Source organism: Tenrec ecaudatus, chromosome 18 (genome assembly GCF_050624435.1).
Source record: "Tenrec ecaudatus isolate mTenEca1 chromosome 18, mTenEca1.hap1, whole genome shotgun sequence".
NCBI classification, from domain to species: domain Eukaryota; kingdom Metazoa; phylum Chordata; class Mammalia; order Afrosoricida; family Tenrecidae; genus Tenrec; species Tenrec ecaudatus.
Genome location: NC_134547.1, coordinates 15,103,434 through 15,131,414, shown reverse-complemented (window position 1 = coordinate 15,131,414; position 27,981 = coordinate 15,103,434). Strand labels below are relative to the sequence as shown.

Genomic DNA, 27,981 nt, shown 5'->3' with positions numbered 1-27,981 from the left:
CTTCCAGTCATACTTATGCCTATTTTACATTCCCTTCCTATGATGAGTGTGCCTATTGTTCTGCCCCTTCCCGTCACGCATGGTTACCTGTGACCATGCCCCCCTAAGTAGTTATAAACCTTGGTTAGCAATAAAGTTCGGCTCTCCTTCCCAGGCTCTCCCCACGAGGACCACCAAGCGGGGCTGAGGTGAGCATGTCACCATAAATTGTGTCTGACTCCATGACTTCAATCTCTCTTCTATCTCTCATGCTCTCTATGACTTCACTATAATCTTTACTTAGTATTGCCGTCCAATTGCGCCTACCGGACCAAATAAAAAAACTTTTCCATCTGTGCTGAAATTGACATTTTCTTTTTTTTTTTTTTGAAGCAGTTCTTTCTTTTATTAAAAAAAATCATTTTATTGAGGGCTCTTTAGAAAACAGTTGTTTCAATTCAGGTTTTATTAAAGTTGTATCTAGGCATTATAAGTCATCCTGTTGTCCCATTTGATTTTCATTTCTTCTCTTACCAAATCCTTTGCCACCATTGAGAGCACCAAATTACTTTACAACAAACGGACTGGCTCCTTCCTGGCAATGAGAACATGTCAGCAAAAGACTTAGCAGCTCCAGGTCCTGAACCCCCCAGGCGCCCTCTTCAAGGGAGCGGGAGCTTCCTTTGTACATCATCTGCATGCCTGTGAGCCTCTTCACTTGGCCATCAAGATGAAAATCGGTTAAGAGTACAACAAAATTTTGTTTTAAATATGAAAACATAGATCTTTGTGTTATGGTTCAACACACAAAATTGACATTTTCATCAAATGTATTCATTTTGGGCACCAGCCTGACATTTACAAGCTTGCTGTATTGGTGGTAGGAAAATCGGTTTTGTAAGGTGTCCTGGTGGAATAGCGGGTTAGTCATTGGGCTGCGAAAGCTTTCCCTCTACAGGTGTGCCCCACAAACTTTTAAACGAATAATCCAGCATTGACCCGTTTGCACCAATCTGAGACCCTATTGAACTGGCTCTCTTCAAGCAATAATATTTGGGGCGAATTTTAAAATGTGCTTTATATTGTTAATGTGCTTCACCCGCAGACCAGCTTTGTAAGTACTAAACACAATAGTTTCAGCCACAAAGCATGAACAGGTAAAACTGTTGAGAAAATGTCCTTCACCTACAGAATCTCTCTAAGCTCTTGCTTGGAGAAGTTAGGCAATATGTTACCTTATCCAAAATGTTGTGTGTTCTCCTTCTAAATGAGGGTATCATAATACCCTGAAACGTTTAAATGTGGAAGGATGGCTTTTCTGTGGGGCCCCGGCTCCCCCACCCTTGCTCCTTTCTCCAAATCCCCCGGGTTAGCTGCGTATCACTTATACCAATCATTACCACCCTTAATTCAGGTACCTCCTGCATCCTAAGGAAAACATTCCCTTAACTCCCTATAGATTGCATTCCCTAGATCCAGGTTCCCCTACAAACAAAACTGTCAGAGTTGGCAGGACTGTGCTCTGAATGACATTTCTTTTTTCCCTTGTAGTGCCTGGGGAAAGGCAGTATTCCTTCTCGGTGTATTTAAAGCACATTATGGCATTTGAGATGTGTTCCCTTTGGCCTTTGTGGGCGTTGCAGTCCAAGAATTCCCCTTTATCTGAATTATTTCCCTCCCTGCAAGGATGAGGTGGTGGATGGAGTGCTCCTTGGGCATCCTGGGAAGTGTAGTCTTTGGAGGACAGGTGCGTTCTGGGAAATGGAGTCCAGCCGCGCCGGCGGCTCGGGCCTTTCCGCTGGAGGAGTGCACATCCTCCAGTTTCCTGGTGCAGCTCTTCCTCGCCACCCTACGAACTTCCTGCACCTGGACCTGGGCTCGGGCTCCGCCAGGACCGGGACCAAGAAATGATGACGTACCGGGAGGTCAGAGAGGCCATTCTGGCGGCTTAACCCCCCTCTTGGGGGCATCCGCCTGCTCCGGGGGCCGTTTCTTGCACCGCGGGCAGGTAACGGGTTTGGGCCTTTCCCCCCGCGGTTTAAGGTTCTCCTGGGCTCCCAGCTTCCTGCTCGCTGCCACCGCCTCCCCGGCCGAGGGCGACCGGCGATGGTGTCCCTAAAGGTCGTGCGACAACAGTTGGTGGCGGGCGGTGACTGTTGATCCCTGTTATCACCTGTGAATCCACGCCCTCCCCACCCCCCAAAATACAACAAACACAACTCGCGCCATCGATCGGTCCCGAGACTACCTGGAGAGCCTTGTCAGTTCCCGGCGCGGCCGTTGGTGAATTTCCCAGGGAATAAAGAACCCGCTCGGGTCCCTGGAAGCCCTGCATCCAGGGGAGGGGCCGCTGTGGCCTTGACCCTTTGCCCTGACCCCCGCGGGCAGCTGGATCCGCACGCACAATCTGGCCCCATTAATGCAAGAAAGTGGTAGCGAGTCAGGGGGATTAACAGTGGTTTATCGAGGGCGGCGATGCGGCCTCGCAGCCTCCTCCCTCGGCTTCTCGCTCCAAAGGGGCTGCGGGGAGGCGGTCACGGTAGCGGGCTCCCAGGTGAGTCGGACGTAGCGCTCTTTTCTGCAGGATTTGCACATCAGTGCAAGGGCAGCAACTCAGGAAGACTTGCGCCGCCAAGCGTCATCCGTGGGGCTGAATGGTACCTGGATGGAGGGTTGAATCGGCGTCTTTGGGTTGTGCTATTTTCTCAAGGGCGAGCAAAACCCATTAAAAAATATTTAAAGGGGAAGGGAACACGATTTTCAAGTTAGTCCTAGCATGTGCCTGACCTATACTTCCGTCTAAGGAAGGATAAAAATTAAGCTTTGGGGCAGCGGTTTTCCGCCTGTGGGTCGCGACCCCTTTGGGGGTCGAGCTACCCTTGTGAAAGATTCATAACAGTAGCAAAATGACAGTTAATAAGTATCAACGTTCTGCTTTGGAAAAATAAAAGTAGCAACGAAAATAATTTTATAGTTGTGTCCTCACAACATGAGCAACTGTATGAAAGGGTCGCAGTCTTAGGAAGGTTGAGAGCCAATGCTTTAAGGAGAAGGGAGGGAAAAAGAGTTGCTCATAGCAAGGGTTCAAATAGAAAGTAAATGTTTAGAAAATGATGATGGCAACGTAAGTACAAATATGCTCGATACAATTGATGTACGGATTATTGTTAACAGTTGTAAGAGCCCCCAATAAAGCGATCTTAAAAAAAAAAGAGGGAGGGGGAGCGGGGAGGGAGGGGGAGGGAAATAGGAAAGTGATTCCAGGAACCTAAGCGGAAGGCGAATTTTGAGCATGATGAGGCCAACGAATGTACAGGTGTGCTTTCCACAATTGATGTCTGTATGGATTGTGATAAGAGCTGTATGAGCCCCAATAGAATGATTTAAATAAATTAAAAAACAGATTATCTTTAAAAAATAAGCTTTAGAGTGGAGAGCAAATGCCTTGAGAATGATTGGGGCAGGGAATGTATGGATGTGCTTTATACAATTGATGTATGTATATGTATGGATGGTGATAAGAGTTGTATGAGTCCCTAATAAATGTAAAAAAAGCAAAGAGGAGAAAAAAATGATTAGGGCAAAGACTGTACAGATGTGCTTTATACAATTGATGTATGTATATGTATGAATTGTGATAAGAATTGTATGAGCCCCTAATAAATTGTTAAAATTAAAAAAAAAAGCTTTAGTATGTTAACTTCCATCTGAAGGGTTTTATGTGACTTTATACATGGATGCCACTCTGGCCATGTGACTGGACCGTGGTGGTGCTGTGGGTTAGGTGTTGGGCTGCTAACCAATAGGTTGGCAGTTCATGTGCGGTCCTGTGAAACACAGGCTTGGAAACCCTTTGTAGGATCGTGCTTTGAGCTGGAACGGACTCGGTGGCAGTGGGTTTGGTGGCCCTGTACGGTGGCACTAAGCTTTACCCTATTTTTACGATGAGAAGATTCTGTTACTTACCCTGAGTCACTAAACTGCCAGAAAGCAAAACTGAAGTAGGAACACCATCAGTCTGAATCCAGAGCTCAAATTCATCATGTCTGAGAGAAACCAGGGGGCTTCCAAAAGTTCGTGGGAAAATTCCATTCCCATTTCATGCCACGTTTCCATGGATTTCTGAAACACCCCCCACCCCCTTTGCTCTCCGTGAACCATAGGGAACTGAAGTTGATTGTGGGAATCTTTTTTTAAAAAAATCATTTTATTAGGGGCTCATACAATGCTTTTCACAATCCATACATACATCATTTGTGTCCATCACATTCATACGTATGTTGCCATCATCATTCTCAAAACACCTGCTTTCTACTTGAGCTCTTGATACCAGCTCCTCATTTTCCCCTTCCCTACCCCCTCCCCCTGAACCCTTAATAATTATAAATAATTATTATTTTATCATATGATGGTGGAAATCTTAAACGCAAAGCTAATAGGACTCATTGAACTTCTACGTGAAATTGAAAAACACTTTTTTTTCTAAGCTCTTTCATTTGATTATAAATAATATTTTGTGCTCATATTGAGCCAGGTCATTTTGGAGAATTCAGATAAAATAGATATGTATGAAGATTAAAATGCTTTGAATTACTTCTAACTCCAGGCTGTTAAACTAGCAATTGCAAAGCTTGAGGTACACATCAGTGTAGTGGTTCTTTTGTCTGTTTCTCTACATAAATGTTTCAAATTGACACCATGCTTCCTGTGTTTTTACCCTTACTTTTGTAAACTCTAAAATGGTGCAAACATTGCCCAGAAAGAAATGACTAATATTTATCATCTATCATCATCATTCATTTTATTATTACAATGACTATTCAGATTTTTTAAAAAAAACTTTCATTTTTTAATGTCATTCCAAACCTATGGGAAAACGATGAACATTTTTTTGCATAATTCCCAAATTCTGTTTACCTAGATTGACAAGCTGTTCACATTTTGCTTATTTGTCCATCAGCTAAGTACTATCAGAAATATGCCTGAAATTAAAGGCATGTTATTTGTAATATCTACAGCCAAGAAGCCCAGACACTGGGGGAAATGCTGGAGCATCTTGGTAAGAGACAGTTAAACGGGATGAGTTGTCCGGTTTGGGCATAGTATACTACCGGTAAATGCTTTTAGATGTTTCATTAGATAACAGTCATTCACGGTTTTGTCTATTGGATACTAGTAGATAACATTTAATAGTAATTTGATGTTTTGTTCCAGTATGGTCTTCTGTTTGCTTGTTTCTGTGACTTGATGGTGGTGTAATGGGTTAAGAGTTGGGCTGCCAGTCACACGGTCAGCAGTTTGAAACCACCATCCTCTCCGCTGGAAAAAGATGAGGCTTTCTAGTCCCATACATTTTTATAGCCTCAGAAAACCTACAGGGCCAATTCTACTCTGTCCTATCGGGTCACTGTGTCTTAGAATCAATGGGATCGAAGTTATTGTGACTTAGGTGAAGGTTTTACAGAGCAGATCATCGGTTTTAAGTCAAGAATCCATATCCAGTCAAATCTACTCTAAAAGTGCCCCTGCTGAGTTTATGGGCTCATTTATTCATTGCTTTTCAGTGTCCTGTTTCCATACCAAGAGTCATACACACTGCCATTCATTTAATTCTCCTAGCAACCATAAAGGACAGTTAGAACAAACCCAGTGAATGTCCAAGTGTCCTGTCGATCTTCACCGGAACAGGGACAGCCTTGCAGTGGCTGGTGGGCTCGAACTGCTCACCTTGTGGTTAGCAACCCAGGACTTCTCATATTTCTATAGTCTCCTGTAACCCAGAATGATTCCTCAACCTTTTCTTGTGTCTTTTATCTTGGTGTTTTTGAAGAGCATGGATCTTTGTAAAGACAGGCCTTCATTTGGGGCTTGTCTGGTATTTTCCCTGGGTAGATTCAGATTCATCATCAGTGAGGATCCGCAGAAGTTAGGAAGTACCTTTCTCAACACAGCGTGTCAGGAGGCCAGTGATGTTGGTTTGTCCAGTTATTGATCCGCTCACTGTGTTCCTTGGGCTGCCACTTTCCTACTGTCGAATTATTCTTAGTAGCCATTCTTTAAAGATCAGTTTCTTCTTTCTTTATTCAAATAGCGGTTTTATTTCAATGCGGACCCAATTCAGTCTTGTTAATTTGCATGGGCTGTAGATAATTAAATCATTCTTTTTATAAACGTGACAAAAGTATACATATTACAGAATCCACTAATTTCGAGTGCACGGTACAGTGGGTTTTTTCTAAATACTTTACTGAGTGGTGCAGTCATCACCTTGAATCCGTTTAAAGAAGTAGCACTGTCTTCAATAAGATCTCTCATACCCCAAGTAACCACTTTGTATATCTGTATGCAGATACCTTCTTATCTGTAGATTTGCCTCCTCTAGACATTTCAAGCAAATATGATCACATAATGTACGGTCTGTTGACTGGCTTTCTCATGTAGCCTGGTTTCGAGGTTCATTCATATTGTAGCATGTCTGTATTTCCCTTTGTGGTGCTGTGTGATTTTTGTATCACATAGATAGACTATTGTTTGTCCATTCTATGAATAATCCTACTATGGACACACACAGGTAAGTTTTTGTATAGAGAGTTGTGCATGTGTGGACATGAGTTTTCGTTTTTCTTGCATCGGTCCTGTGGCTTCAAAATGCTAGGTCAGTGGTTCTCAACCTGTGGGTCATGACCCCTTTGGGGAGGGGGTTGAATGACCCTTTTACAGGGGTCACCTAAGACTATCAGAAAACACCTATGTCCCATGGTCTTTGGAACCTAGACACCACTCCTCTATCTGTCTCCAGGTAGGTCCACACACATGCAGATATGCCCACCTACAAGTACCTGGTGTGACGACTGTTACCCATGCTACACCATGCTTTAACACAAAATTTCATGTATTTGTCATTAGAAATAAATATTTCACAGTATAAAATTACAAATTGTGTTTGTGATTCATCACGATGCTTTAATGATGTTCCATTTGTAACCATGAAAATACATCCTACCTATCAGATATTTGCATGACGATACATCACAGTAGCAAAATTACAGTTATGATGTAACAATAAAAATAATTTTGTGACTGGGGGTCAACCACCATATGAGAACCTGTTTGAAAGCATCACATTAGGAAGGTTGAGAACCACTGAGCTAGAGCCATTGGTAGGTCTGTGTGTCACTTTTCAAGAGGCTGCCGAACTTTTCTAAAGAGATATTTTTTGAATTAAAGGGTCTACAGAATCTCCATCTAAAATCGCCCAGTATTACTAGATTTATCCAGGACCTGCAGTAGCACTTTTCTGTTCAGTGTTGACAAAAAGATCTGTTCCCGACATTCCTGCTTACCCCCTGGAAATTCACATTTTCACACCTTTCAGAAAATCACTGGGTATGCCTGTTGGGGGATTATTATTAAGGCAACAAGTTCCCTAGGGAAGACTGCCGAGCCTGTGTGGCAGGTTTTCAGTGGCTCACACTGCTTACCACATGTCCCTGGTTGAAACGCTGTTGGTGAGAACAATCGGCATCCTGTGGAATATCATGCTTTTCTGCGGCCACCAGAACATAAGAAATCCTGTACACTTGTGGCTCCCTTGTTACAATCCCATCACTGAGGATGCTTACTTCCTGAACTACAGGTGACAGAATGGAGGCAAAGAGATGTTATTAATTTGCCCAAGATGATAGTACAGCTCAGACCAAGTTATACCCACAAGAAGACCCATACACACACACACACACACACACACACACACACATATTGGCTCAGAGCTAACGCTTAATCGGTACGTTATACTATCTCAGTATTTATGGCACTGGAATCAGATTTGCTACCTTGGGAGTCACGAGGCAACACTCGGGCGGACCTGATGCCTTGGCCATTCACGATACCCCAGCTCCAAACTCACTGCCATTGAATCAAGTCTGACTCAGAGCCACCCTTAGGACAGGGTCCTCTCAGGTTTTTCTGAGGCTGTTCATCTTCACTGGAGCTGACAACTGTCATCTTTTTCCAAGGGAGTTGATAGCAGGTCTGAACTGCTGACCTTGCGGCTAGCAGGCCAACTCCTGACTCACCACTCTACCACGGAGTCTTTAATTTACGATAGGCATTCATGAAAGTGAAGGGCATTCCTAACCACCTTTTTCTGTCCTTCTCTTTCCCATGTTCAGCTTTCCCTGGACCGTGGTGTATCTCAGGACTCTGTGTGCTTCGCCGGAAGCCAGAAGTAAAAAAATGAGTCTATTCAAGGTGAGCGGGGCTTATTTTTCTGACTATTAAAATTCCTTCCTCCATACTCAGATCAGATACACAATTTTCTCTCTTTTGGTGGGAAAAACAAAGAGATATTTGAGGACTTCTTGTGTGTGTTGGCTATTTTTTACTTGCTCTCTACGGTTATTGAATAACTTACTACAGCTCTTCTACCTGTAACTGTCATTTGTAACTTCTGCCAAATGACTGAGTAGGACTACGCAAATGTGAGGTGTTCATAGCAACCGAGGGGATTGGCTGTCCTGCTTAACATGTAAATAAGGCACAGGACATCCTGGTGAAGAGAGATCATGCAAATGAAGTGTATGGTGCTCTCACTTGGTGATTGGTCAGTTTACTCTGCCATTGCGCTCACTCCACATCCCAGGTGGAAAGGTGTTGGGGGGTGGTTTCCCCCCCCACTAATCATGGGTCCAGTAGGCACAATTGTATGGTATATATATATATATATATATATATATATATATATATGAATGATTTATATATATTATAATAAAGTCATCGAGGGCATGAGAGATAGAAGAGAGATTGAAATAATGGAGGCAGACACATTTCATGGTAGCATGCTCACCTCAGCCCTGCTTGGTGGTCCACATGGAGAGAGGGGGAAGGGAAGGAAGGACAAGGGGAAAGGGAACAGAGGAGCGAGGAAAGGAGAGGAGAAGGGGGACCTATGAGAGGTCAACAGGGGAGCCCAAGAGAGAGCTCTATATTGCTAACACAGGCCTATATATCTTTGGGGGGAGGGTAAGCCCACTGATTACAGGTAAAGACATACGTCACAGGAAGGGGTTGCACTATAGGTTATACAACAATGAGAGGGGGTGGTCTAGGGACATACACGCAATAGGAAGAGGAGGGATTAGGGGTACGCGTATGACAAGAAGGGCGGATCCTAGAGTCAGGATGGCAGCCTAACTTTGGATGTCACTGAGCAGGTTTGACCTGTTCTCTGGCTCTCTGTGGAAACCATTATCAGTAGGGTGTAAACCCCACCTACAGGGACCAGGCTAATGTCACAAGCCTTTAGGGAGAAGTAGCCCATTGTTCTTAACAGCAGGGAGTGGGCCCTACCTGTGGTGGGCCCAGACAGTAGTCTGGCAACTGACTGCCTTCAGGGAGGTAACTTGACAATCATTTACCATTAGCTACAAGCAGTGTCCTAAGTCTAACATATATTTTTGGGAGACAACTTGGGAGAAATATTTCTATTTCCCTCAGAAAGGGAGATTTCCTTGTCACCAAGAAAGAACCATAAATAAATAAGAAAGAAAGAGAGAAAGAACTATGAGTGAAGTACAGCTTTGGGATTTGGAGTCCTGGCACTGTGAACCACCGTGACCCAAGAAGCAGAGAGGGATGTAGCATCTTCCTCAGAGAGTAAAAAGCAGTGGCAGAGAAAGGGCAGAAGTCAGAGGCCTGCAGGAGACCAGCAAGAGAGGGCGCAGTTGGCTTCTGGGCCCATGGAACAAGAAAGCTGAGCATCTTTAGGCTGGAAGCTCACTAGATGAGTCAGGTGCCTCTCAGCATGGCGGAGCCTAAAGAGTTTTGTAGTGCTTGCCCGAACAGGGCAGATGCCACAGGGCCAAGAGACTCTCTAGCCAAGAGGCCCAGAGAGATGCCTGCCTGAGGGCATTGCTGACAAGAAGGTATCCTGATCCAAGAAGTGTATCCTGAGTACTTTCTAATGCTGAATATTGTCACTTGTCATTTCTCCAGTGAACCCCATAATCCCTAATAGTGTCTGTAAATTCCGTGTGATCTTTGCAACAAGTTATCTAATGCAGCAGAGAAGCAGAGCAGGCCATGGGGAGATGAATGCTTGAGATGGCTGCCTTACATGCTTTCCTGAGTGTGAATGAATATCCCCACTGAGTACATTCCTCTCTGCCTGGTGCGTCTGGAGAGGACATGGTTTTGGAAGATGTCAGTAATAGTATATGATTTAGTCGGGTTGACTGTTAACAGGGTGCATTTTGATGGAAAAGATCTCACCACAGAAACCGTATCTGTGAAAGAGTACACGAAGGCTCAGGCACTACTGGACTGGGATACAGTAGCTGAGCCGAAAATTCCCGAAAGGCTTTGCTCTGTTGATCCTTCCAGAGAGGCTCAGAAAAAGGGGATTATCTTATTTTAGTTAAATCTTATCAGCAGCCAGAAAGGAAGGATGAAGCCCAGACTGCTTTTGGAGGACCATCTCTGATGCTGTTATTCAAACATCCCCCTTCTCTTCGTTAGTGTCCAGCGTCTGCATGCAGATGAGGTGATTAGAAGTACTACGGCTTAGGACAGGGGCTCAAAATGACATCCTTGCTTTTTGTTGTTGTTGTTGCCTTTTATTTCTTTTTTCTTAATCATTTTATTGGGGGCTCTTACAGCTCTTATCACAATCCATCCAACCATCCGTTGGGTCAAGCACATTTGTCCATTTGTTGCCGTCGTCAATTTCAAAACATTTTCTGTCTACTTGAGCCGGTGGTATCAGCCTCGTTCCCCCCAACACACACACAACCTCGCTTGTTAACATTTTTTTAAAAGGATCTCTTACAGCAGATTTGCCCGGTGGAATACATAGTTTGATTTGACCGCTGTGTCCATGAGCATTGATTGATTAGGGATTCAGGTCAACAGAAATCCTCTACAGCTTCCATCTGTTCTCCATTTATCATACGCCTGCTTAGTAGTCTAGTTGTGAGGAGTGTGTGTGTTTGTGTATGTGTAGTCCATTCTGGAGGTGTCATCAGTAAGTGTTGGCATTGGCAAATCCCAGGTCATTAACGAGTCATCCTCCCAGCCCGCTGTCAAGCTCCTCCTCCTCCGCTTCAGCTTCTCAGATTACATGCTGAGCACACAGATTGCCTAAGTATGGCCCAAGGACCCAACACCTATCCTCCTATTACAGCACGCAGCCTGCCCACGTGATGTTTGAACACACATGATCCCTGCACCCAATGAGTGATCGTCCAGCATCAGAACCACAGACAGGTCACCACAGTATACGTTGACAGGTGTGTGCGTGGCAGCTTAATGGCAGCTGGGGTTCACTAAGCACTTAATGCCATAGACAAGTGAACTTCCAGAAGTTTGGGAAAGCGGCATTCAGAGACAAGACAGTGGAGCTTTTCCTCAAATATTTAGATGCTTCTTTCTGTATGGAGAAGAGGGAGCGAATACTGTCACATTCTGTTGACAATTGTAAACTTTTGCTTGTTTGTTTGTAAACTTTTTTATAAGAGTACAGTAGCTGGCAATATGAAAGAACGTGTATGAAAAATTTGCCCGAGCATCAGCACACATGTTTTTGCTTAAGTTTTGTTCATACTTGATACTATGAGGACACCCAATGAAAATATAAGGACTTTGATCCATTACCCTGTTTCAGTGAAACTAAGGAAAAACAGTAATATGACCTTGTGTGGGGTACCAGCTCCCACGATCGAACGGGCCCAAGGGGTGGTTGTGTAATTGAGGGGTAAAATTAAAGAGACATCAGGCAAGATAAAGCATGTAATTGCTCACCTCCTGGATGGCCGTCATCTCAGCAGCCAGGCCCATGCAGAGAGAGAGAATATATTTCCAATCACAGCACATATACCTTTCAGGGACATGCAATCCCCCTGATTACAGATAACCGCATATGTAACAGGAAGGGGCTTTACAATAAGACTCGTGACAGGAAGGGGATGAGCTAGGGGTGTGCACACAATAGGAAGGGAGGTACACATGTGACAAGATGGACAGACCCTAGATTCAAGATGGCAGCCTAACCTTGGTCCTCTTTGAGTTGGCTTATCCTTGTCTTTGGGCTCTACTTGAGGGTAACAATCCATTTTCCTTTTTAGAAAAGAGTGGGCCTTACTTAAGGTGGGACAGACTATAGGATCTGATTGCTCTAGATGCCTGATAACCTTCAAGCAGTTGACCTCCAAATGTATAGTCATTGACATGTGTTAGTAAGCAGCACCTTAGGTTTGGCATGCAATATGGGGGAACAGCCTGGGGCAAAACCTGTTTCCCACAACTTTGGCTGTTAGAAGAAAAGCCAAGAAATCTATAAGTTGACTCATGTCTTTAAAAATCCCAAACAACTCCCTTTTTTCCATATCCTCCCAACCATGTTAATGCTGCCCTTTTTCAAATGAAGGGTACTTCTAAGACTGTATTCCTGTATTGATGTTTTAGAAATCAGTGACATTTAAAGATGTGGCTGTGATATTCACCGAGGAAGAACTGGGACTACTAGACCCCTTCCAGAAGAAGCTGTACCGAGATGTGATGGTGGAGAACTTCAGAAACCTGGTCTCGTTAGGTGAGGTCAGCCTCCCTCGGGAGCTTTTTTTTCACTCCTCGGGAGTTCGGGCTTTGGGGCTTCTGGAATGGTCATCTGAATTTGGGGAACTGACTCTCCTACCCATGATATTTGTATGAAATAACAACCCAGTAGAGAATACCAAGTAAAGTACGCATGGTCTGATCCCCAGGCCCCATTTTCCTGATGCACCACCAATCTCCTTGCCAGTTCTCCTTGTTGTTCTTCAGACATCTCTAGGGTGTTTTATGAGTCGAGTATATCTTTTATCGAAACAATTACTACAGATGTGGTGGCTTAAACAGCACAGATGGGTTGTCCTGCAGTTTTGTGGGCCAGAAGTCCAACACGGGCCTCATTTTCTTAAATTTGAGATGTTGACCAGTGAGCATGCCTTTGTGGCCACTCTCTGTGGAGAATTCTCTGGCTGCATCTCCAGCTCCCTCCTATAGGCTACCTGATTCCTCCCCATGGGGCCCATATCCTACATTCACAAAGCCTCGCATTACTCGGCCCATTTTTCTTTTTCCTTTTTTTTTTGGAGGTGTTATAAGAATATTTTAATTTTAATGCACATGGAATTTCAAGCACTCATTGTAGTTGTGAAGTGAAATCAAACCAGTTCTAACTACGAGCAAACCGATGACAACCAAGCATTGCCCCGTCGTGAGCCACCCTCACGCCTGTTGCGGTTATTGAGGCCATTGTTTTAGTAAGTGCATCGATCCATCTTGGTGAAGGTCTTGCTCTTTTTCACCAACTCTCTACTTTATCAAGCAATAATGTGCCAAAAGTATGGAGACCATCTTTCTTTAGTCGCTTTTTCTTTAAAAAAAAAAATCATTTTATTGGGGGGTTGTACAACTCTTATCACAATCCACACATCAGTTGAGTCAGGCAGGTTTATACGTATGTTGCCCTAATTCTCTTCTAGACATCTACTCTATTGAGCCCTCGGTGTCAGCTCTTTATTTTTTCCTCCCCTCTCCCCCCACCAGTCGCTTTTCCTCTCTAACTCTCATGCAGGGAGGGCCTTTTGAACATAAGCCAGATCATGGAAAATAATCCTCCTATTCCATTGCCAGGCGACCTGTCGTATTCTCAGTTCCTGCAATTCTCTATGAAACGTTGATTCGTAGTAACCCTATAGGACAGGGTAGAATTGTCCCTGTGTGTTTCCAGGATGGTAAGTCTTTACAGGAGTAGAAAGCCTTGTCCTTCCTCCATTTCCCATTGTCCTGCAGGAGTCATAGACTCAAAACCTAAGGGAGTTCTACTCCAGTGCTGTTTTTCAGTCCATAAAGGATAATGTATTTTTCTCTCAGGCATTTAAGTCAAATTTCTGGAGCCTCTGAGCTCACTAGATATTTTTTTTAAATTTTAACCATTTATTGGGGCTCATACAATTCTTTTCACAGTTCATACATATACATACATCAATTGTATAAAGCACATCTGTATAGTCTTTGCCCTAATCATTTTTTTCTCTTTTCTTCTTTTACATTTTATTAGGGACTCATACAACTCTTACCACAATCCATACATATACATACATCAATTGTGTAAAGCACATCCATACATTCCCTGCCCCAATCATTCTCAAGGCATTTGCTCTCCACTTAAGCCCCTTGCATCAGGTCCTCTTTTTTTTCCCCCTCCCTCCCCTTTCCCCCCTCCCTCATATGCCCTTGGTAATATATACATCGTTATTTTGTCATATCTTGCCCTATCCGGAGTCTCCCTTCCCCCCTTCTCTGCTGTCCCTCTCCCAGGGAAGAGGTCACATGTGGATCCTTGTAATCAGTTCCCCCTTTCCAACCCACTCACCCTCCACTAGATATTAAAGTAATTTTCCAATAGATAACCCACAATAGAATTACACACGAACTGATTAAATGTGTACAATTGCAAATGAGGCAGATTTGAATGGACTATTCTTAGAAAAAGAGGAGGCTTTCAACTTAAGACAAAGATCTAGAGTCTTCAAAACCCACAGGGACGGTTCTACTTTGCTCTCTAAGATCGCTGTGGATTTTACTGCAGTCAGAATTGACTAGGTAATGGTGAGTTTAAGGAGAAAGTGAAATTCTCCTTGGTAAAAATTTGCTCACAAATACATTTTAATATTTAATTGAGAAGTTTAATGAAAACATTTATAAACATATTAAAATGCTTTATGTAAATTTGAAAACTCTAAAATACCAATTAGGATAGGCATTTTAGAAAATAACATTTCTAACCTGAGTTATTTTAGAGGTGTCACAGTTTGCAATAATCATTAGATGATAGGTGATTTGTATCAACAAAAAAGATTCTAAGTGGCAACAAATATACATATGTGCTTGATACAATAGATGGATGTATGGATTGTGATAAGAATTGTACGAGCCCCAATAAAATGGTTTAAAAATAAATAAATAAAAGATTCTAAGTACGTAGTGCTCAGACTGTCTGGAAGTATTTTTGCTATATAGATGTAAGCACTGGTCCCTGTGTCACTTTTGGGATATATTATATAAACACTAATATGCTAATATTTTAATTGCATTATAACTTTTCTCCAAAGTCCTTGATTCATTTTCACTTCCACCTAAGGTTTATTACTACCTTATTTTATTATCCAAGATTCCATATTGATCACGGAATTAAATAGAAATAACAGCAGCTTAATAATTTGTATCATATTAGGATTTTTAAAATGTATATCTTGACTTTAAAACTGCCTCACACAGTTGAATTAGTTGATTTAAAGAGTCTCATCTCGTGCTCATTTATTAATCTAAGGTTAGTGGTTCAAGCTACTCAGCAGTACCTTGAAATAATTGCCTAGTGATCTGCAGCCATCAGAAAGATTTCACTCAAGAAAACCACACTGAGCACTTGTACTGTGTAATCCTTGGGGTCACCAGGAGTCGCACTCAACCTAAAGTCAGTGGGGCCTTGTGTTTGTTAGATGGGGGAGTCTCAGCGCTAGGAATTAGGGCCCACGGGACCTCTCCTTGGCTCTTTACACCAGAGAACAGGACCTGTAAAAACAATAGAAGCAAAACCTGCTATGAATTCATGGATGTCTCCTGTCCTTCGATATATGTGCAACCCTGAAAAGAAAATAACCATCATCTCACGGCGTCCCTGAATTTTCTGTCGTTACAGGAGCCAAAAGCCCGAAGGGGCTGGAGATTGCTCCACAAGCTGAGCGCCAGCAGGAGCTTTCTTGCTGGGAAACCTGGCAACAAATCTCAAGTGACTTAGCCAGGTGCCAAGACTCCCCGATAAAAAGTTCAGTGTTCCACAAACAGGAGGATGTGGCGGTCCAGGTTGGGACAGGGTTACCAGTTTCTGACTCATCAGAGAAGCCTTATCAGATCCATGAATGTACAAAAATCTCCAGCGACATCTCCAGCTGTGATCTTCGCCAGCAAATGCACTCTGGGGAGAAGTCCCACGCATGCAGAGAGTGTGGGAAAAGCTTCCGTTATAGGGCAGGTCTTTACAACCACCAGAGAATTCACCTGGGAGAGAACCACTTTCAGTGTGTTGAGTGTGGTCAGGACTTTGGTCAGAGGTCACATCTGCAAGCTCACCAGAAAGTCCACGCTGTTGAGAAACCACACCAATGTGAAAAGTGTGGGAAAGTCTTCAATCGTAAATCAGCACTGACCGTACACTACAAAATCCACACCGGAGAGAAGCCGTACAGCTGCAAGGAATGCGGGAGGGCTTTCATCCATTCTTCGTATCTTCAGGAGCATCAGAGAATCCACACTGGAGAGAAACCATTCAAATGTGGGACATGTGGTAAAAACTTCCGTCGTAGATCAGCCCTTAATAATCATTGCCGGGTCCACACGGGAGAAAAACCGTACAAATGTGAGGAGTGTGGAAAGGGATTCACTTGTAGCTCAAACCTTTATATTCATCAGCGAGTTCACACAGGAGAGAAACCTTATAAATGTGAGCAGTGTGGTAAGAGCTTCATTCAGCCGTCGCAGTTTCAGGCCCATCAGGGAGTCCACACTGGAGAGAAGCCATACATCTGTAGAGTGTGTGGGAAGGGCTTCATTTACAGTTCAAGTTTCCAAGCCCATCAGAGAATCCACACCGGAGAGAAGCCATATACCTGCGAGCAATGCGGGAAGAGTTTTAGGATGAAAATTCATTACAAAGTTCACCTGGTGGTCCACACGGGAGAAAAACCCTACAAATGTGACGTATGTGGGAAGTGCTTCCGCCAGAGTTCGTATCTTAAAATCCACCATAGAGCTCATTATGTAGAGAAACCTTACAAGTGTGAGGTGTGCGGGCAAGGCTTCAATCAGAGTGCTCGCCTGCAAGTCCATCAGCTGATACACACTGGGGAGAAGCCGTACAAATGCGAAGAGTGTGGGAAAGGCTTCAGTCGCCGAGCAGATCTAAAAATTCATTGTAGGATCCACACAGGAGAGAAACCCTATCACTGTGAGGAGTGTGGGAAGGGCTTCAGTCAGGCCTCACACCTGCTAACTCACCAGAGGACCCACAGCGGAGAAAAACCATTCAGGTGTCAAGAATGCGGGAAGAACTTCAGTCGAAGTTCACACCTCGAAGCCCATCAAAAAGTGCACAATGGAGAAAAGCCATACAAATGTGAAGTGTGTGGGAAGGGCTTCAAGTGGAACTTGAATCTCGACATGCACCAGAGGGTCCACACAGGAGAGAAACCGTATAAATGTGAGGAGTGTGCTAAGCACTTCAGTCAGGCCTCGAGCCTTCAGCTCCATCAGATTGTTCACACGGGAGAGAAACCGTTCAAATGTGAGACGTGCAATAAAGTCTTCAGCCGGTCCTCCCAACTTCAGTATCATCAGCGAGTTCACACGGGCGAGAGACCATACAGATGTGAGATGTGTGGTAAAAACTTCACTTGGAGATCCAATCTTGTAAGTCATCACAAAACCCACGCGGGTGGTAAAACTTCTGAAAGCGGTTACATCGATAAGAATAATATCAGAGACTCCTCATAGGAAAGTAGTTCTGTTAAGAGACTCCTCACAGGAAAGTAGTTCTGTTAAATGATATATTTTTTAAAGAATCTTCATTTACAACCTGAATTCTTGTCCTTGTCATCATGCCCTAGGAGAGAAAGTAGTTGCCTTGCTTCTGTCTGTGTTCCAATCACGGTTCCACGTGCCCAGTAATCTAAACAACACGTGCCAGAGAACCCTAGTAAGTGGTGCATTAAAGGCTTCAGTCAGAATCCTGGCATTTGCCACCTACTGCATAATCGATAAGCCTTGGAAAGAAAAAAGAATGCGATCTGGCCTTTAACAAATGATGGGCGTGTCCGACTTGATATCCGCTGGAAAGTGTCCCCTGCGGGCCGAACCTCAACTACAGAATGAATCAACTTGTAGCATTGGCTAGCACGCGAGGCTGCTCAATACTCGTTTGTAAAGTGAATCAAAAGAGAGAAAATGGAGTATTTGAATATCTTTATCCAGAAGTCAAAACCTAGAAAAGTGAATATTCAAAGAAATATTAAAAATGTAAATCAGAACGGCAGTCTGACCTTTTAATAGGTCAGTCAGTAACCTATTGCAATGGACTCTTGTCCACCCAACATCCTCTTCCCACCTTGGCTCTCATTGCTAAGGGCTCTGTCTACTGTTCTGTACTTCTATACAGCAAGCATCACATTCTCTTACCATTTCTTGGTTGTTGTTTTTTAATCCCTGACAGTACAGATTAAAAATGTTTATTAACTTGGCAACTAAAGATTATGTATTAAATATATGAGTAGGTTATCAGTCGTCTTAAGGCAGGGATTTGTCATAACCCTTTGAAAAGATTAAAAATAGCTGCCAATAAAATAGTTTAATCATCTTTAAGTTGATCATTATTATCGATAGTTTTCTGATATTAATCCAGCCTTTGATTTGGTGGCTGTATTACACTGGTTCCCTAGAGAAGCAAAACCAGGACACTTAGGAATGTATATAAGTAGAGATGCTTATATTGTGGAAGGGAATTATAACCAGAAAGCAGTCTACACAGCGGCAGATAGTCTGGCTCAATTTGTGGGTCAGTTAACCTGCTAAAGGTCTTTCCAACTCACAGAGCTTCCAAGCCCAGGGTCCAAAGATGCAGGAGTTTGAAGGATGTGTGGTGAAGCATTGAGGTTGCTAGTGCCGCTTAGCTAAGCAGGTCACATTAGGACCCCGTGGTGTGACAGTGCAAGGCAGCTGGTCCAAGTGGAGCAACCAGATGACTGTTTCAGGTAGCACACTGGTTCCAGCAAAAAGGGGTTGCAAGGCCTCTACAGCCTCATATCTAGGCCACACCTCCGCGGGATGTCACTAGGCTGTAACCAGACTGATAGGCTAGCCTCCACCCATATCTTCTTACAGGTGCCACACTGACACAAAAATGCTAATCACAGTTACCTTCTAATTACTGTGCAATGAATGTTCTTTAAATGAAATGTTCCCAGGTAGGGACTGTCTCTTACTGGAAGGATATAAAATTTCCTACACCCAAAACAAATCCCCCCAAATGAAGAATTCGATAAGTATATCAAAAGCACCACTGGGATGAAACGGATATGTTTTTCTCTGTTTGCAGAATGCATGGTTTTGGGGAAAGAGTTTTTGTTTTTTATCATTTTATTGGAGGCTCCTACAACCCTTATCACCATCCATTGTGTCAAGCACATTTGTACGTTTGTTGCCCTCATCATTCTCAGAACATTTGCTTTCTACTTGAGCCCTTGGCATCAGCTCCTCATTTCCCCCCGCCCCGAACCGTTGATAATTTATAAATTATGATTTTGTTATATCTTACAAAAGGGTCTGTTTTAAGATGTATAGGGTGCTTTTTTAAAATTTGAGAATTGTGATTATGCCACCCCCGCCACCCCCCCAAAAAAAGACTGCCACATCATCAATGATGTCACTGAAGGTTTTTGAATGGAAGTAACAAGTGTTCACTTAGAGGAATTTTAGTTTCTATATTTGTAATAGCAAGAAGGCATTAAAAAGATGACATACAGATAAATACACCATCAGACTGCATCTGGCTTTGGGGGAAATAGGTTTTATACTCGTGTGTATACATATGTACCCATGCTTAAGAGCATGTGTAAGAGAGTCATGACAATTAGTGATTTTCTCTGGCTCTAAGAAACATTTTTTAGCATTTAAAATTTTTTCAGTGAGAATTAACATACCCAATCAGTAAATCATGTAGTATTTGGAAAAGTATGATTGACCTACATTATATAGCCTCTAAAATTAAAGTGAAAAAAAAAAGAAAATGATTAGGGAAAAGAATGTACAGATGTGCTTTATACAATTGATGTATGTATATGTATGGATTGTGATAAGAGTTGTATGAGCCCCTAATAAAATGTTTTTTTTTTAAAAAGCCTGTAAAAAGAAAAGAAAACAAATGCACTGTTGTCAAGTTGATTCCAATTCATAGTGACAAGACAGGGTAGAATTGCCCCTATGGGTTTCCAAGTGGGCAACTCTTTGCAGGCGTAGAAAACCTCATTTTTCTCCCTAGGAACAGCTGGTAGTTCTGAAATGCTGACCTTGCCACTAGCAGCCCAGTGTGTCACTATTCCACAAAACTCCTTAATGTCAACACGAGACCCCAGAAAGCTTTTCCGTTGTAAAATCATTTTCTAAATGTAAAAAATTCTCAGATTGTTGAATAGCTAGAAAAATTGATGCGAGTATGTAAATCTTTGTGATTCATTTCTAGCATTTCTAAAATCCTCAATCCATAACAGGGAAAGGGCAGATTTCAGAGAAAAGAATGAAGAGGGATACGCATGTTTGAAATGTAAAAGAGGTGGGGAGGATTTATCTGCCGAAGAATATTTAGGGAAGTAATTAGGGAACATGGAACCAGTAAGGACAAAGCAGATTCAGGGGTCATCTGTAGACACTACAGTGATCATTTAATGTGCTCAGGCATGGTTATCTCTGCCCTAACAACATCCACTGTCAGGGAAAGCCAGCTCCTAACGCATCATTACGGGTCCGGTAGGCGCAATTGTACAGCGATAATAAGTAAAGATCATAGTAAAGTTATAGAGAGCATGAGAGATAGAAGTATAGAAATAAATGGAGTCAGACACGATTCATGGTAGCATGCTCACCCCTGCTTGGTGGTCCACGTGGAGGGAGAGAGATAAATTTTAATGCTAGCCCAGGCTTTTTATATTCTCTGGGGATATGCAAGCCCCCTAATTACAGGTGAGGACATACATTCACAGGAAGGGGCTGTGCTATAGGTAATACAGTAATGAGAGGGAGTGGTCTAGGGACATACACGCAATAGGAAGAGGAGGGATTGGGGGTATACATGTGACAAGAAGGGCGGATCCTAGATTTAGGATGGCAGCTTAACTTTGACCTATTCTCTGGGTCTCCATAGGATCCATTATCAGTAGTGTGTAAACCCCACCTACAGAACCAAATAGATGATTGCAGGCGTCCATTGTCTTTAACAGCTGGGAGTGGGCCTATTGCAGTCTGGCAACTGATCGCCCTCACGGAGGATGCCTGTGAGCATGTGACCTCCCCCACAATCCACGGGTGAGCATCTTGAGACACAGACATTGTGTTCTCCAGATTCTGGAGAAAAAACATTCACAGCCAGAATGCGGCTCTAGGGAGAGATCCTGTCTTACCTATTGTTTCCACTTACTCAATTGTGGTCATGTGAACTAGACCACACTTGATATTAGCCAAAAGGCTAAGATATGGTCCTGTGAATTATTTCATATGGCCCTTTCTAGCCATAGTCTGCAACTCCTGCCAACTGCCCACATAAGCAAACAAGCAGACTTCATTGCTGTCTGATTTGTAGTGACCCTATAGGACAGTGGTTCTCAACCTGTGGGTCGTGACCCCTTTGAGGGTCGAACGACCCTTTCACAGGAGTCACCTAAGACCATCAGAAAACATCTTAGGAAGCAAGACACCACTTCTCTGTCTCCAGGCGGGTCCACTCAAGTGCAGATACACCCACCTATGAGTACCCGGCATGAAGACTGCTACCCATGCTACACCATGATTCAAGACAAAATTTCATTGATTTGCCATTAGAAATGAACATTTCACAAGATATAATTACAGAGTTTTTTGTGATTAATCACTCTGCTTTATTTATGTTCCATTCATAACAATGAAAATACATCATGCGTACCAGATATTTACATTGACAATTCACAACTAGAAAAATTACAGTTATGAAGTAGCAACGAAAATAATTTTATGGAAAAAAAAGAATAATGTTATGGTTGGGGAGTGAGTCACCACCACATGAGGAACTGTATGAAAGGGTCGCCGCATTAGGAAGGTTGAGAACCACTACTTGAGGACAAGGTAGAATGGCCCCTGTGGGTTTCCAAGACTAACTCTTTACGGGAGTAGGAAGCGTTGTCTTTCTCCGAGGAGCAGCTGGTAGTTGAACTGCTGATCCTGTGGTTTGCAGCCAATCCATAACCAATCTACCACCAGGGCACCTTTGAATGGATCAGACTATACACACGTGGTATGGCTGTAACAAGGGACCCAACAATTGTGAGGATGGCACAGGATGAGGCAGTGTTTCATTCTGTGGCACTTAAGTCACCGTGGATCTGAGTTGACTCGATGGCACCTAACAAAACCCACAAATGTTACTATGATTTTTGTAGCAGTACTTTTTTTCTTTATCATGTTTATTTGAGTAATACATCAGTGAGTGGGGCCAAAAGAGTATATGGATATGCTTAATATCAGACATTTCCAAAGGGTTATACCAGTTTACTCTACTACCAATAAACTGCAAATGGTCACCTTTTAATCAATATTTGTTTTCTTTAAATTTTTAAAAATTATAGCTGTCTAGTCAGGATGCAGTGGTACTGAAGAGTAATTTAACTTGCAGTTTCTTTTTTCCCCCATTTTTAAATTGTTTTATTAGGGGTTTATACAACTCTTATCACAATCCATCCATACATCAATTGTGCAAAGCGCATTTGTACATTTATTGCCCTCATCATTCTCAAAACATTTGCTCTCCACTTAAGGCCCTGGCATCAGCTCCTCATTTTTCCCCTCCCTCCCCGCTCCTCCCTCCCTCACGAACGCTTGATAATTTATAAATTATTATTTTGTCATATCTTTCCCTGTCCAATGTCTCCCTTCACCCACTTTTCTGTTGTCCATCCCCCAGGGAGGAGGTCACATGTAGATCCTTGTAATCGGTTCCACCTTTCCAACCCACCCTCCCTCTACATTCCCAGTATCACCACTCACACCACTGGTCCTGAAGAGATCATCCGCCCTGGATTCCCTCTGTTTCTGGTTCCTATCTGTATCAGTGTCCATCCTCTGGTCTAGCCAGACTTGCAAGGTAGAATTAGGATCATGATACTGCAGGGGGTGGGGGAGGAGGGGAGGAAGCATTTAGGAACTAGAGGAAAGTTGTATTTTTCATCGTTGCTGCATTGCACCCTAACTGGCTCGTCTCCTCCCTGAGACCCTTCTGTAAGGGAATGTCCAGTGGTTTACAAATGGGCTTTGGGTCTCCACTCCGCACTCCCCCCCTCATTCACTATGATATGATTTTTTTGTTTTGATGATGCTTGATACCTGATCCCTTCATCACCTCGTGATCACACAGGCTGGTGTGCTTCTTCCATGTGGGCATTGTTGCTTCTAAGCTAGATGGCTGCTTGTTTACCTTCAAGCCTTTAAGACTCCAGATGCTATAGCTTTTGATAGCCGGGCACCATCAGCTTTCTTCATCACATTTGCTTATGCACCCATTTGTCTTCAGTGGTCGTATCAGGGAGGTGGGCACGCAATTATATGATTTTTTGTTCTTTGATGCCTGATAACTGATCCCTTTGGCACCTCGTGATCACACAGGCTGGTGTACTTTTTCCATGTGGGCTTTGTTGCTTCTGAGCTAGATGGTTGTAACTTGCAGTTTCATTGGCCTTAATAAACTTTAATACCTCTTCATTGGTTGTTGGCTACTTTGACTTACTCTTTTCTAAACTGTTTGCTCAAAAAATAAATGTAAACTCACTGCTATTAAGCAGATTCTGACTCCTCAGGATCTTGTAGACAGATTAAAACTGTCCCTGTGGGTTTTCAAGACTAATTCTATACGCATCTCCTAGTTCCTTACAGCTCTTTGCTTTTCCACCCCAGTTTTATAATCACCTTGCCAATGTCTAGGAAAACAATGTCAATCATTAATTATTTGGGTTTAATCGATAACATAGATTATTTGAAATATTGACTTTTTTAAACACCGAATCTTCAAACCATGAATAAAATATTAATATTTATTTGTAGGAATGCCTGTTATACAAGCAGGTTTCCAAAATTTTTTGGAAATTTTTATTTTGGGAGGCCCCTCATACAAATATGTCACTGAATGTAAGTTTGGGTACTGTCTTACTAGATATGTGACCATGGTCCTATTAGTGGGGTGTAGGTTTGTTTAAGGGGAAGCAGCTCCACTTTTGTTTACTTCCCCCTCAGGGTATTAAAGACCCCAAACCCAAACTCTTTCAGCACTAGACAACAGTTTCTGGAAACACAGAACAGCAGAAAACTAACAGATCAAGACTTTATAGACCAAGGCTGTATATGGCCCCTGGAATCAATTCCAGCTAACTTCACATTCATAGCGTTCAAAAAACAAACCTCAAAACCAAACTCGCTGCCATTGAGTCATTTCCAATTCATAGTGACTCCATAGGGCAGGCTTCCCCTGTGGGTTTCCAAGAGTGTAACTTTATTTATTTTATTGTTTTTTAGATTTAAAACATAATTTTATTGGGGGCTCATACAACTCTTATCACAATGCATACGGACATCAATTGCATAAAGCACATCTGTACATCCCTTGCCCTCATCATTCTCAAAACATTTGCTCTCCATGTAAGCCCTTGGCATTAGTTCCTCATTTCCCCCCCTCCCTCCCCACTCCCCCATCCATTATAAACCCTTGATAATTTATAAATTATTATTTTGTCATATCTTACACTGTCCGACGTCTTCCTTCACTCAATTTTCTGTTGTCCGTCCCCCATGGAGAAGGTTTATGTAGATCCCTGTAGTCGGTTCCCCCTTTCCACCCCACCCTCGAGTATAACTTGATGAAAGTAGAAAACCTTATTTTTCTCAGAGTGGCTGGTGTTTTCAAATGGGCTAACCTAGCCCAGTTAGCAGCTGCCTCCCATATGCATCACAGTACACCAGCAGGTCCTCCCTAAACACTTTCTGTGCATCAAAGGATTGCACCAAAAGAGTACAAAGAGAGCCAAGACTGGGGCTTTTCATCTCACCAAACCATACTAGACAAGGCACTCATCTCTAAAATTGATAGAAATTTTAACCCGAAAAATACCTATAATTCAATTTAATAACAGAGGGCATGAACGGCCACGTCACCAAAGAACACATTCAGGTGGCCAAGAAACATAGGGAGAAATGCCAATGATTATTATCCATTCAAGGAATACAAATCAAAACAATACTGAGGTAACATGTTTCCCCAGGATTAATAACAATGTTTTTAAAAATGCAAACCAACAAATGCTGGAGAGAAGGTGGAGAGACTGGAACCTTCATACGCTACTGGTGGCCAGTAAAATCGTGCAACCACTGTGGAAATCAGTGTGGCACTGTGAGTGGGGAGACCAGTGCCTCACACCATCACGGGTCCAGTAGGTGCAACTGTATGGTTATGATATATAAAGATCACATAAAGCCATAGAAGATGGGAGAGAGATTAAAATAAAGGAGTCAGACACATTTCATAGTAGCATGCTCACCTCAGCCCTTCTTGGTAGTCCATGTGGAGGTGAGGGAGGAGAGGGCAAGAGAGAGAGAGAGGTTTATTTCTAACCAAGGCTTATATATCTCTGGGAGCATGTAAGTCCTCCTGATTAAAGATGACCATGTGGAATATAAAAGGCTTTCCCCCAGCTATGTCTCCGCCCAAAGATATGGCAAACATTAGAGGCTGTTTCCCAGCACATGGTGGGAGGTCAGATGCTTAGAGATATTCCCCCTGAAGACATTCAGCCATCAGACTGCTGTCTGGTCCACTGTAGGTGGGGTTCACACCTTACTGAAAATTGTTTCCATGGAGAGCCAGAAAACAGGTCAAACCTGCTCAGTGACATCAAGAGTTAGGCTGCCATCCTGCCAATCTAGGATCTGCCCATCTTGTCACATGTGTGCCCTCAATCCCTCCCCTTCCTATTGCATGTAGACCCCTAGATTGTCCCCCTACCATTGCCATATTACCTACAGTGAAATATAGTAGACTCATTTACTTCATTTTCTCTTCTATCTCTTATTCTCTATGACTTTACTGTAATCTTTACTTATTATTGATGTACAATTGCACCTGCCTGGCCTGTGATAATTTGTTAGGGGCTGGCTCCCCTGACATAGCCACATATGCAACAGGAAGGGGTTGTGCCATAGGCAACACAAGCAATAGGAGGGGGATGATCTAGGGGTGTACATGCAATAGGAAGGGGAGGGATTAGGCGTACATGTGTGACAAGATGGGTGGACCCTAGACTCAATATAGCAGCTTAACTTTGGTCGTCCTTGAGTGCTCTTGACCTTGCCTTTGGGCTCTCCTTCAAGGGATAAATCCACTATCCTTATCAGAAGGGAGTAGGCCCTACTTAGGGTGGAACAAAATATACAGTCTGATTGCTCTAGATGGCTGATAACCCTTAGGAAGAATAACCTCTGACCTGCTATCTTTGACCTCCAAGTGTTTACCATTTTAGCAAACAACGTCTTAAGATTGGCATATATTTGGGGAAGACAACTTGGGAGAAATCTTTATCTATCCCACAGCATTGCCTCAAACAATTGGGAATGGAAATACGACCAACCTATCCTGCTACTTGATTTATATCCTAGAGCAGTCAGAGTCAAGAGATACATGTACATCCTGTTCATTGTAGCACTACTCACAATAGCAAAAAGAGGAAATACCCACGTGCTCATCAATGGAAGGATGAATAAACTGTGGTATGTACACACAATAGAATATCCAATGGAACAAAATTCACCACTACTGAATTGATTCCAACCCATAGCGACCCTATACTGGGACTTTGGTGAGTAGTACCAGTGTTCTTAAAAACTATGAACAGCCCTCTACAGTGCAACTAGTGGTCTCTATACAAAATCAATGAAAAATGAAAATCCATGGAAACAATGTCTAGTTGGCTCATGGACCTCTTGAGCATCATTCTCCACGACCCTGGGACCAGAAGAATGAGATGGTGCCCATCTATCACTATCAACTGCTCTGAAAGGGGCACTTTAAAACAAGCAAGAGTTTGAAATCAGGAAGGGCAGCATTTAACCAAGGACATGGTTTAGATGGGCTAGGAAAGGGAGGATTGGGAACTGGAAACACAGGGAGGGAGTGGGATAAGGGGTGTTACATTGTGGGTGTTGAACTTGGTGAGACGAGATAAATATTGTGTCGATTATTGAATGGAAAACAGATTTTCTCTCTAAAGCTTTATGCAATTTGTTTGGGCTGGGTCTGGACCATGTAGCCCCCTCCCCCAGCTCTCCAGAAAGATAGCCTGCTGGACTGTGCCGCCCCTTCCCTCCACCTCTCAAGGCCAGAGCTAGACTGTGCAGTCCCTGCCTCCAGCATTCTAAGGAGCTTATCTCTCCAGGCTGGGTCTGTACAGCGTCTTCCCTCAGTGTTCCAGGATGATTTACTCACAGACCATATCCTGGCTCAGACCCTGCAAATGCAGCACCAGATGGCCTTTCTTTCCCTTATCCACACATACGTCCTTGGCTCAAGCCCTATATATGTCCCACGGCCTCACTGCCAGGTGTGATTTCCCTGACCTAACTCGTTGGGTCTTGCAACCCCCTGGGGGGTGGGGGGCTCAAGATTCCCCCGTCCTTCTCTGCTCTCCCTTCCCTCCTGGGAGTTTTTCCTTGCCTCAATAAAATCTTTCTCATTTTCATGTTCCTGGATAAATTTTATCTCTGTTCCGTGCCTCCTGCCCCCACCTCTCACAATTAACAATACAACATCTTTTTTTTTTTTTAATGTCGCTTGTGGGGGGAAAGGAACTGGTGTTAACAAACCCAGGGACAAGGGAACAACAAGTGATCCAAATGCGTGGTGAGGAGGGTGTAGGAGACCAGGTAGGGCGTGACCAAGGGTAATTTAACCAAGAGGAATTAATGAAACCCAAATGAAGGCTGAGCATGATAGTGGGACAAGAGGAAAGTGAAAGAAAATAGAGGAAAGAACTAGGAAGCAACGTCACTTATAGAGGTCTAAATAAAGGCATGCACATATGTAAATATATTTATATATAAGGATGGTGAAATAGATCTATGTGCATATATGTA

At 43.1% G+C, this 27,981-nt stretch overlaps 1 protein-coding gene across 1 annotated transcript; it reads left to right on the top strand.

Annotated features, from left to right (window-relative positions):
* The first annotated feature begins 1,788 nt into the window (after nucleotides 1-1,788).
* LOC142432118 (uncharacterized) lies at nucleotides 1,789-23,551 on the top strand. Its single transcript, XM_075537217.1, has 4 exons — nucleotides 1,789-1,987; nucleotides 8,151-8,229; nucleotides 12,439-12,565; nucleotides 15,719-23,551. Exons 2-4 carry the CDS (start codon nucleotides 8,215-8,217, stop codon nucleotides 17,566-17,568), a joined length of 1,992 nt encoding a protein of 663 aa, XP_075393332.1. The 5' UTR covers nucleotides 1,789-1,987; nucleotides 8,151-8,214; the 3' UTR covers nucleotides 17,569-23,551.
* The last annotated feature ends 4,430 nt before the right edge of the window (nucleotides 23,552-27,981 follow it).

Coding starts and splice junctions, on each gene's coding strand:
- LOC142432118 (XM_075537217.1), top strand. Junction 12,566..15,718: donor CAGAAACCTGGTCTCGTTAG/GTGAGGTCAGCC, acceptor CTGTCGTTACAG/GAGCCAAAAGCCCGAAGGGG.